This window comes from Juglans regia, chromosome 9, assembly GCF_001411555.2.
Source record: "Juglans regia cultivar Chandler chromosome 9, Walnut 2.0, whole genome shotgun sequence".
NCBI lineage: Eukaryota > Viridiplantae > Streptophyta > Magnoliopsida > Fagales > Juglandaceae > Juglans > Juglans regia.
The window spans coordinates 11,457,678-11,470,124 of NC_049909.1; the positions used below are offsets into that span (position 1 = coordinate 11,457,678).

The 12,447-nt window shown below is 38.3% G+C and overlaps 1 protein-coding gene across 1 annotated transcript; it reads left to right on the plus strand.

Annotated features, from left to right (window-relative positions):
- The first annotated feature begins 250 nt into the window (after positions 1–250).
- LOC108981063 (calmodulin-binding protein 60 A-like) lies at positions 251–5,669 on the plus strand. Its single transcript, XM_018952135.2, has 7 exons — positions 251–507; positions 1,229–1,307; positions 2,365–2,417; positions 2,527–3,038; positions 3,517–3,677; positions 4,358–4,564; positions 4,661–5,669. The coding sequence occupies exons 1-7, from the start codon at positions 413–415 to the stop codon at positions 5,285–5,287; spliced, it is 1,734 nt and encodes a 577-aa protein (XP_018807680.1). The 5' UTR covers positions 251–412; the 3' UTR covers positions 5,288–5,669.
- Positions 5,670–12,447: the final 6,778 nt, after the last annotated feature.

Here is a 12,447-nt window from a genome sequence, read left to right on the forward strand (position 1 = left end):
GCTTTGTATCTCTCACATGGACCCCTCACTCACACTCTCACTCTCATTCTCACTCGCGTGTCACCATCATCACCAATGCCAAAACAAGATAAAGAAAAGAATGATAATATATGGGAGAACCTCAGGACCGAGAAGCATCCCAGACGCAGCCAAATTCAGACAGTGGATGAAAAGACGACACTAAAGTACGAGTACTATTTTGGAGTCTACCTCTTAACTGTCATTTATTACGATTTGCTTACATAGTATATATATAGCTGCCCCAGTTTAGTATCGCTGTACTGCATGTTGGTGATCTGCTCTCTCGTTCTCTCTCTCTTGGATATTATTGTTTATTAGTTGTTGATCTTCCTGGTTCGCTGCAGCACCAGCATCACCCTCCAAATTGTTTTGTGGGTCTTGTTGGGATTTCATGATGTCGCATAAGAGGCACCAGGAGGATGTCAAGGCCCGGCCAGATGGGAGCTTTCCTCAGGATAAGCGTAGGAGGCTTCCTACTTTGAAGAAGTAAGAGGGACTTTTGTTTAATATAGCTTTGATTATTTTTTCTTTCTGTGTATCGTTGCTATGTTACTGTTTCTGGAAATCTTGTCTGAGGCAAGTGAAATATTGAATGCGGAAGGAAGTGGGTTATGCTTGTTTGGGGAAATTACTTGTTGACTGTCATTTATTGCTATATGGAGTAAAAATAATATGGGTTTGGTGTAACTCAGGTTTGTTTATTTGCTTGTTAAGTGGAAACTTTTCTCAAATGTGTCTTGCTCATGCGGAATTTCATTGCTTCTGGCTTTGACATTTGCGGGGGAATATCGATGCCATCGGTCTTCTGGACCAAATGATATCTTCTTCCTTCTGTAACAAGCGAATGAGTGTTGAGTGTAAGGTCAGAGTTCCAATCCTGTAGGGTTCGTGATTTGGGCTAATGTTGTTTTTGGTTTCCTAGAAAGGGATATTATTGCTATAAACTTCGGGGAAAGATTGTAGAAAATGGTTTCTGATTGAATAATTGCACTGTCGTGCATGTGTACTGAAAAATATTGTTTCTGCTGCTTGCATATGAAAGTGCACTTGGTTCCATACCCGGAAGACATTATTTCTGGGTTTTCACTTTTATATATATATAATATGTATATAATATGTGTGTGTGATGAGGTATATATACTGGACCAAACTGGTGACAACTTTTCTCGTGAATACGATTTCTAATGAATATGTTCATGACGTTCAGTGTTGTTATGGAGGTCATGAGGATGCAATCAGTCCATCATTTGCTGGAGCCCATTCTAGAGCCTCTGATTCGTAAAGTGGTAAGTTCATCTTTTTTGCTAAGCTTATCTGTGATAATGGGCCGGACAGTTATATATTGAACTTAAAAAAATTGTGTTAGAAAACAATTTATCTCTGTCCATGCCAATTTGTTGAAATATAAGATTGATATAGTCCTCAATATAGACCCTTTCTAAGCATTGGTGATGTAATATGCTACCATAGTACCATGGCTTTGTAAGCTGCAGCTAACATGAATGTCAGCCTATTTTGTGATGACCCTCACAATTGTCTGCCACATGTATCCTTCCATTGCGTGATGACTGTGCTCTTCTTTCTAAGAAAACATTCTAACCATATGATGTTTGCACATTGCTCGATCGATTAGTTTTCCTCTTCCAAGCAGGGGTGGAGACTGTGATAATACAATTACCTCACAAATCCACATGGTTCCTTACTTGATACACTAATAGCTACTTTAGGATTTTAACTACTGCACTTTGACTCTGTGTGCCATGGTGATGGGACTTCTAAGGAGTTAATTCCTACCTAATCATGGAAATTAATCAAACTGGATTTGGAAGTTTAAGGGCCCATTTGGAACTTGGACGTCTAATTTTAAGCTGAGCGTAACATCCAAACATCCAACTCTCAAAGTACTAAACTCATTTTAACTCAAATCTTCTTTATACGTGGAACCTACAACATTTTTCAACTCAACACCTATTTACATGCGGGACCCACAATATTTTTCAACTTCCCATAAATACATCTAAATTCATCTTAACATCCAAACACATTTAAACTCATCTTAGGTTGGGCCCCACAAAACCCACTCTACCATTTTAATTCACTATTATTCATAAAGAACTCAACTCTTTATGTTTTCCAAAATAGTGGAAATGTTGTATCATTTCAAAGTTTAAAAGAATGGAGGTGACTGGAAATCATTGTCAGTGAATTGAAGCACTAAGTTTTCATTTCTGAGTTTTGGCTACCTTAATCTTGATATTGTTTCTATTCTGAATTTACATTGGTCACAGTTTCAATTGGTGGTTGTATAATTGGTCAATACTCATTGAGGTTCTGCATTTGTAGGTCAAAGAGGAAGTTGACTTTGCCCTAAGAAAGCATTTGAACAGCATGAAACAGTAAGAAATAATACCCTGGTGATTAAAATTACTTTTCCAAAGGTTGTCATGTTAACTACCATCAGCAATAAGATTTGATAGATGATGCATCTTTTGCCATTCTGTTCAGGAATTGTGGGAATGAAGTACAAATTTGTGGGAATGATGTTCATATGTCTGAGTCAAGAAGCTTACAGCTAAAGTTTGTTAACAACCTCTCTCTTCCGGTATTTACTGGAGCTCGAATTGAAGGAGAAGATTGTTCTAACATACAAGTAGCTTTGGTCGATATTCTTACTGGGAAAATTGTAAATTCTGGGTCAGAATCCTTAGCCAAGGTGGAAATTGTAGTTCTTGAGGGTGATTTTGACAGTGATGAGAATGAGAATTGGACACTTGAAGAGTTTAAGAACAACATTGTGAGAGAGAGGGAAGGAAAGAAACCCCTACTTACAGGAGACGCGTTTGTAAATCTTAAAGAAGGCACTGGTTTAGTCAGTGATATTTCTTTCACAGATAATTCAAGCTGGACTAGAAGCCGTAGATTCAGGCTAGGTGCAAGAGTTGTTGATAGCATTGATGAAAGAAGAGTAAAAGAAGCAAAGACAGAATCCTTTATTGTCAGGGATCACCGTGGAGAATGTGAGTACTTATTCTTAATAACTTTTTGCTTTGATTATCAAGAACCAATTTTAAAACTTCAAGTATTAGTGTTTTTAGTGGTTGATATTGCAGCTCATTTTTATCACATTGAAGTTTTGTTTTAATCTTCAAGTTCTCTGTTTTACTATTTTCTCTTATATTACATGCCAATCCCTTATGCGTGCTCACTTATTGTTAGAGCTATTGATTACCGGTGAGATCATATAACTAACCGGAAAATATTGAAAACACATCTTTATGAATTTAATCTACTTGGCAAGTTCATGCTTCTATTAAATGTACTCTTGTAATATGAACAACTTGCTATCTTGTCTTAACGTCGTCCATGACTTTCTTGCATAATTTGAAGACTAAGCATCTCAACTTTGTTGATAAATATAGTGAGCATAGGCTTCTAAAGCAACTCAAGAGAAAGAATTAAATGAAACTGTTTTGTAACTTCTGATTCTGATTGCAGTGTACAAGAAGCATCACCCTCCTTCACTGTTTGATGAAGTATGGAGATTGGAAAAGATCGGCAAAGATGGAGCTTTCCACAAGCGTTTGAGTCGGGAAAACATCAACACCGTGAAGGACTTTTTGATTCTACTCTTCATAGACCCTCCAAGACTCCGAAACGTAATTAAAATTGCACTTACCTCTATTAATTTCCTTTTGAAGTCTTCACTAATTTATGTCTAGAATTTTGAGTTAAGGTACTATTTCCAGCGTCTATCTTGTAAAGGATGGTGTACTGTTTCTTGTGCTAGTTAAAACTCAGAAAACAAGAAAAAGTTAACTGATTTGAACAGCCCTTATTTTTTTAATCGAGGATAATGGATACTCTTGAATGTTTTTCTTTTTGGAACTGACGTACAAGGGATAATTTCTTAGGTGCACCAGTGGAATAAGGTGATTTTGATTTTAGCTTGGGTTTCCAAGTCAGACATGATGTGTGTCAATGTTGAAGATTTAGACATGGCTATAGTTACATCTTTTGAGATTGGTGGTGGATCCCAGTTGGATGGTCCAGACACCATCTGTAGGTGTATTTCCAGTGTATAGTCTGCAGCCAGGGTTATGGTTTGCCATTTAGAATCAAGAGTCCAAATCAGTGTTCTCACTGAAACCTACGAACTACTAGACTTTATAAGTCATCTGTGCTCAGACATTGAACTCCAATGTAATCCTTTCAAAAGAAAAAAAAAAACTGAACTGTATTGACTGCTTAAATGAGAATTTCCAAGTACAGGGAAAGATGTAGTAATTGAGCTCTCCTTGAATTGAGTAGTTACAGTAATGGCTTTGGACATGTGCAGATCCTTGGCACAGGCATGTCAGCTAAGATGTGGGAAATCACTGTGGAGCATGCTCGGACATGTGTACTTGAAAAGAGGATGTACGTGTACTGCCCTCCAAGTTCTCAACCGAAAACTGGTGTGGTTTTCAATGTTGTTGGACAAGTGATGGGACTCCTTTCAGAGTGCCAGTTTGTTCCGGTTGATAAGCTTTCAGAAACTGAGAAGGTACTCTTCTTATTACCTAAATTCTGCTTATATTTCATGGTTTTCTCCCTTTTTCTTGTGCATTTCAGACTTCTTAAGATCAAAATTTTCCTTTAGGTTGATGCCCACAACTTGGTAATTTCTGCATTCGAACACTGCGGGGAAGTCATCGCTTTTGATGATGAAGCCTCTCTTGTGGATGGCTCTTCACACATGAACACTGTGAGCTCACCAAGGACAGAGAGTTCTAATGGGAGCAAGCTTCTGGCTTCTCACAAGACTAGTGGGTTTGATTTTACACAACCAAGCGCCTCTTCTCCAGATATCATTTCATCCATCTATTCTGTTGGGGTCTCTAGTGGCTTGGATGATTATGTCTTGCCCAGTATTGACAGTATGGATCTGAGGTATGATCACCAGACATTAAATTTCCCAAGCCAAGTCACCAACTCCCTGATCTGTGACACAGAGCCCATGTCTCAAGCTTTCTGTGATGAGGACCATCTGCAATTTTTTGATACTGATCTTCAGTCTCAGAACCTCACTTTACAATCACCCTCGGATCTCCAGAGTGCCGTCGACAACTTCCTGCTGGCACGTTGCACAGCTGTTGCTGCCATTGATAAAGCCCAGAGGAGATGGACAAAGCTATTTAGTGTGCTGAAATGGTTCTCAATAAGGAGATCTGTGGCTTCAAAAAGAAAGAGGATTTGGAAAACTCAGAAATACAGTAATGGATTCTGAAGCAAAAGGAGGAAAAAAAACAGACTATTGGTATGATTAAACTTGCAAATATAGTGTTAGTGAGTGCTGCCGAAAAATTTTGCGAGCAGTTGTAGTGAGAGAAGTTAGAGGTGTTATTAGATGTTAATACATCCATAGTTCCAGGTATCTTTGGCAGCTGCTGAAAGATCAGAGAACTCTTTTATCTGCTTAAATGAAGTTGTAAATATGTAGTTGTTTTTCACAGAATCAGGGCAAGTTTCTGTCTGGTATTGGTTGCTAGCTGCTCAATCATCGAAGCAGTAATTCCAGGATGCTTGCACTCACTAGCATTTATGTCCGATTATAGTTTTGTATGAAATTATTTTGTTCAATAATGGTATTTTCAAATCTTTGTTCTTCCTTGGATTAATGATTTACCTGATAAATGTCATGATAATTCTTAGGGCTGTTTGTTTTAGAGTTGAGATGGGATGAGATTAAAGTTAAAAAATTGAATAAAGTATTGTTAAAACATATTTTTTAATATTATTTTTATTTTAGAATTTAAAAAAGTTGAATTGTTTATTTTATTTTGTATTAGAAGTTAGAAAAATTGTAATAATTAGATGAGATGAGATGAGATGTTTTTTGAAAACAAATGAGGCCTCATCTATATACTATATGATTCCCAAAGTATTAAGTTTTGCTCTCATGAATTCACATCTTCAATGATCTCACTATATAATTATTATATAATATATATTATCAAATTAAACTTATGAAAATATTTAATTAAATTAAGACAAATACTTTTAACTCTAAAAAAATTTCATAAAAGTAAACTTATAAATTAACATAATTTGATGTGGTACATTAGATTATAAAATTATTTTTATTATAAAATAGATTAGGACGAATAAGCAGGCAGAGTCGTCTAACTCTTTTCTGCCAAATTTGTCCCTATTTGTATTTTTTTTCCGTTTCTGTCCCTTAGTTCTTACATTTATATTGATTCGCCCCCTGCTTTTGTAATTTTTTCCCCTTTCTGTCCCTGACTCTTTATATTCTCTTTGCATTTTTACAATGTTGCCCTTGTATTTCGTTTGTTTACCATTTTTATCCCTCACTTTCATTTTAAGCATGTAGGAGTCGTCTAACACTTTTCTGCCAATTTTGTCCTTCATTTTGTATTTGTTTCCCGTTTCTATCCCTCAATTCTAACATTTATACCAATTTTGCCCCTGCTTTTGTATTTTTTCCATTTTTCCCCCTTTCTGTCCCTGGCTCTGTTATCTTCTCTTTGCATTTTTACAGTGTTTTCGTCCAATACTTTTTCCTTGTCAATCTCGACATCAGTACGATTTTTCTTGGTTTCTTCTCTCAATTCAACATGTTTTCATTTCCGCAAGTTGGTTAACAGTCTAGCGTATCTTTTATTGAAAAAAGGGGATCAATACACATGTATGAAACCAAACCAAACCAAACCAAACCAAAGCTGTAATATTTTCTTAAATCTATAATATTCCACGCTGTAAAATATATGTTCGGATCTAAAAAATAAATCCCGTCCAGAGGATTTGAAAGACAAAAGAGGTTAGATCTCAGAATATACACATATACATTAAATTAAAGCAAACTCAAAAACAATCTTCAAAAAATTATGTTCAGATGAGTCAAAACAAGAAAAGGCAGATATGAAATTGCTCAGATCTAAGGAAAAAAAATTTCTTTAGAAGACTCGAGACAGAGATATGTTCAGATATATATAAAAAAAAAAAATCGTTCATATGAGTCGATAACTATTATGCTCTAGGAACTGATGGTATAAACTCTGGCAATTCGAGTAGCCAGGAACTCCAATTGTTGCTCACGGCAATTGATAATGCAAATTGGTGATTTTTCATTCATGATAACCTGGCCTTTAATAGGCGTTTACTGATAACCTGGCCTTTAATAGGCTTTTACATTTGCAAATATTAAGGGAAATAACTGACCACTTCGCACGGACTGGTGCGTGACCCACTCAACACATGCCCATGAACTGTAACAGCCCATTGACTTAGTCTAGGCCCGTTGAACAATAAAATATGCATAACCGAAAATACCCTTGAATAATAAAGGAAATTCCCTAACTTGTGTAGCCCTATTAACTTAAACATTTTGGGCGTGTAACACAACCCCTCCCTTTAGAATTTTGGGCGTGTAACACAACCCCTCCCTTCAGAAGAACTCGCCCACGAGTTCGGGATATGTCCTGCGCAGCTCTTCGGCATCAACTCAGGTTGCATCTTCTTTGTTGGTTCCCTTCCATTGAACCAAAAAATCAATGCCTGCTTGGTTTCCCTTTTTTTTAGCCTTCTCTCTATTATCTTTTCGGGTTCAGGAGCCATGGCGCCATTCTCCATCACTGTCGGTAATCTAGGGTTAGGGTTTACCTGAGTCCCAATCTTCTTTTTGAGGCAAGATATGTGAAATACAGGATAGATCTTAGATTCTTTGGGTAGATCGAGCTTATAGACAACTTTCTCAAGTTTTTGAATGATTTGGAAAGGCCCGAAATACCTTGGGGAAAGCTTCAAGTTTTTCCTCACTACTACCGTCATCTGTCTATAGGGTCTTAACCTCAAATAGACCCAATCCCCCACACTGTATTCCCTCTCTGTTCTCTTCTGCCTGCGTACAGCTTCATTCTTGCTTGAGCTTCTTGCAGGTTTTCTCGTGCCAAAGTGAGGATGAAATCTCGGCTCCTCATTTCGTCTTCAACTGCTTGTACTGCCGTGGTTCCAGGTTCATACGGGAGGAGATGTGGAGGTTCTTGTCCATAGACTATCTCAAAGGGGGAGAACCTAGTGGAGGAATGTTTCGAGGTATTGTATGTCCACTCGACTAGAGCTAACCAACTAGCCCAATCTTTGGGTCAATCACTGGTAAAGCACTTGAGGTATCCCTCTAACCATTTGTTCATCACTTATGTCTACCCGTCTGTTTGAGGGTGGTATGCCGAACTCATTAACAGCTTGGTTCTACTTAGATGGAAGATTTCTTTTCAAAAGTTGCTTGTGAATATTGCATCTCTGTCACTTACTATGCTCTGTGGTATGCCGTGCAATTTAAAAATGTTTTTCATGAATGCTTTTGCCACTATTGCTGCTGTATATGGGTGTGCCATTGGTATGAAATGATTGTATGTGCTGAACCTATCCACTATCACCATGATGACACTGTATCCCTTGGATAGAGGCAGCCCCTCTATGAAGTCTATACTGATATCCACCCACACTTTACTTGGTATTGGCAGAGGCTGTAGAGCCCCAATTGGTTTGAGGTTTTCTGTTTTGTTTTTTTGGCATACCTCGCATTCTCTTATGAATTTCCTGATGTCCTTTCTCATGCCATGCCAAAAGAATTCTCTCTTGAGCCTGGAGTGAGTCTTCTGTGAACCAGTGTGCCCTCCCATGGGGCTGCTATGGAATTGCTGCATGACTTGCTCCAGCTGTATCCTTAGGGTCCCCAAATGTAACCTCCCTTTTTAAAATAGGAACCCTCCTCGAAACTGATATTTGAGGGGATCGAGCTTCCCTTGATGGTAGTGGTTGAATAACTGCTGCAACTGGGGATCTTGTTGATATATTTGACGGAGGCCTTCCCACCAATTAACCATCACCATGCTTATTGCCTTGGCTTCCCCATAACTAGTCAAGGCTACGTCTTGATCTGAATTGTTTCCTTGGTCTGGCAACCGGGAAAGAGCATCTACTGCCTTATTTCCTTTGCCACTTTGGTACTCGACACAAAAATCAAAGCCTAATAGCTTTGTTAACCACTTTTGTTGAAAAGGTGTTCCAACTTTTCGCTCCAAAATGTGCTTTAGAGCTTGCTGGTTAGTCCTTATTTTAAATTTGTGTCCCAACAAATAAAGTCTCCATTTTCGAAATGCCAACACCAGAGCCAAAAATTCTTTTTCATAAGTGGATAGAAACAAATTTTTACCTTTTAAGGCTTGACTTAAATAGACTAGTGGCCTGCCTTCCTGCATTAGGACAGCTCCCAACCCATTTCCAGAAGCATCACATTCTACTATGAACATTTTGGAAAAATCTGGTAAGCCGAGCACGGGTGGGGTCACCATAGCTAACTTCAATGCTGTGAATGTTTGGCTAGCCTCCTCACTCCACTTAAAAGACTTTTTCTTGAGTAAAGCAGTCAGAGGGGCTGCAATACTTCCATATCCTCTTACAAACTTCCGATAATAACCTGTTAAACCCAAAAATCCCCTTAAAACTTTAAGATTCTTAGGTTCAGGCCACTCCATCATGGCTGTAATTTTTAATGGATCTGCTTTAACTCCCTCTTTGGAAATTACATGGTCCAAATACTCCACCTCTCGACAGCCAAAAACACATTTTGAGGCTTTCGCATACAATTGGTGTTGTTTTAAAACTTCTAAGACAGCTTTAAAGATGGCCCACATGTTCTTCAACAGATTTACTGTACACAAGTATGTCATAAAAAAAAACTAAAACAAATTTTCTGAGATACGGCTTGAATATCCCATTCATCAAACCTTGAAAGGTTGATGGAGTATTGGTGAGCCCAAAGGACATCACTAAAAATTCATAATGTCCTTCATGTGTATGAAAGGTAATTTTTGGCACATCTTCGGGTTTCATCCTGATTTGATGATAGCCCAACCTTAAGTCAAGTTTAGAAAACAATTCAACACCATTAAGCTCATCCAACAACTCATCTATATTAGGGATGGGAAACTTATCTTTGATGGTATCTTTGTTGAGGGCTCGATAATCAATGCACATCTGCCAACTCCCATCCGCTTTTCTCACCAAGAGAACCGGTGAAGAATATGGACTTTGACTTGGTTGGATGATCCCAACCTTTAGCATCTCCCTGACCAGCTTCTCAATTTCTTCTTTTTGATAATAAGGGTACTGATAGGGTCGAACACATTCCATTCCTGGTTTAAGCTGGTTTAAAATTTTTTCTTCTTGTAATTCTTCTTCTCCTTCTCCTTCAAATTCCATTCCTTCCAATAAGTATAGTTTGGGCCTACTGCATTTGTGTCGTTGGTGATACTTTTCATCACAAAAATAACATAAACCTTTATCTCTTCTTTCCTGCATTTGGTCAGGACTTACACGCTGTATGGGGTAAGGATTTCTTCTCTGGAATGGTGGGTTGGGTCTCGGGTTTTGGGGGGCTGGTAGTCTAAGTACTGGATTTGGGGCTTGTAATCGGGGTATGGTGTTTTGTCCAGGTAATCTGAGAGGTGCAGGCTTGAATGAGGGTGCATGAGGGTTATTTTGGGTTTGAGTGTTTCGGTAAAAATACTGTTTTCTGGTTACTTCTTTCTCTTGTAGCTTAGCCAAGCCAAAAGCAGCAGCAAGGGTATTTGGTTTGAACATGGTAACAATGATCCCAATTCATCTTTTAATCCACTTAGAAAAGTACTTATGCGAAACTCTTCACTTACCCCACTTATTTTGTTGGATAGGTTCTCAACAGCTGTCTGGTACTCCTCCACGCTCGTTGTTTGCCTCAGTTTGGTGAATGCACCTACTGAATCCTCGTATGCTGAAGGCCCAAATCTGGTGTGAAGAGCCTCCTGGAAGTCATCCCATTTTGTCACTGGACTTGATTCTTTCAGCCAATAATACCAAGTCTGTGCCTTCCCTTCCATGTGAAAAGAGGCAATTTCCAGCTTGTGGTCTTCCGGAGTCTCAAAGTAATTGAAGAACTGCTGTGCCTTCAAGATCCATTCACTAGGATCTCCTCAATCAAAGCGAGGAAAATCCAAATAGAAAGATCTAGCTTGGATGCCCCCTTGTCCAACAAACAAGGGATTAGCATTTACTTTTACATTGTTAGAGGTCCCTTCCCCTGAACTAAGTTTAACTGTAATTTGTACCAAGCTGTCATAACTTGATGCTAAGTTATTGAGCTGCTACAACATGCCCTTTATTAGCATTCCATGCCTGGATTACTCCTCCTTTAGTGCAGCGGTACTCCCTTGTAGGTGGTTTACTGTTTCAGATAACTGTGACAATCGTGTTCCTTCAGCCATGTCGTAGGAATGCGGCTCTGAGACCAATTCATCTCCAGGAACTGATGGTATAAACTCTGGCAATTCGAGTAGCCAGGAACTCCAATTGTTGCTCACGGCAATTGATAATGCAAATTGTTGATTTTTCATTCATGATAACCTGGCCTTTAATAGGCGTTTACAGCTGCAAATATTAAGGGAAATAACTGACCACTTCGCACGGACTGGTGCGTGACCCACTCAACACATGCCCATGTACTGTAACAGCCCATTGACTTAGTCTAGACTCGTTGAACAATAAAATATACATAACCGAAAATACCCTTGAATAATAAAGGAAATTCCCTAACTTATGTAGCCCTATTAACTTAAACATTTTGGGCATGTAACAATAACAGAGAGGGCATATATGAAATTGTTCTGATCGAAGGAAAAAAAAATTCGTTCAGAGTACTTGAGAGACAAAGGGGTAGATCTGAAATCATACTCATATAAATTAAATTAAAGAAAATTGAAAAACAATCTACAAACTATCTGTTTAGAAAAAAAAAAAAAATCCAGACGAATCGACAAACAAGTACATTTGAAAAATCTTTGGATCTAGACCTCAGGGCTGTCTTTTTCCACTTCGCTCACTATTTCACCATCTGAAAAATGCTGAGGTCACCAGGAAGGAGGTGGATCTGAGAAATTTTTCTAATCCCACTTCTCAGAGAGACGCTTTCCAGTTAGCTCACCAAAACCGAGATTCTTGTAATTACACCCTCACCATATATATTTCCAGAAAAATTTCTGTTTTGCTCGCACTTTAGCAGAGAGGGAGACAAGCAAGGACTGATTTTAGAAGAGAGAGAGAGGGGTTTGTGAGAAATGGGACAGAGTGTCGGCGCTGAAGATGAAGAATGGAAGAGTGAGAGAGAGAGAGAGAGAGAGAGAGAGAGAGGAGGAAAGTTAGGGTTTGGTGGTGCTAATCCCACATAGGGAGGCCACCATAACAGGCTAACAACCGCCGAATAGGCAAAAAGATTTGTCTCTTTTTTCTTTCAAATATATTTTTTTAAACTCATTAAATATTTTTTTTGAAATAAAAATTATAAATTTATTAAAAAATACTTACTTAAGTAAAAAAAAAAAAAAATCA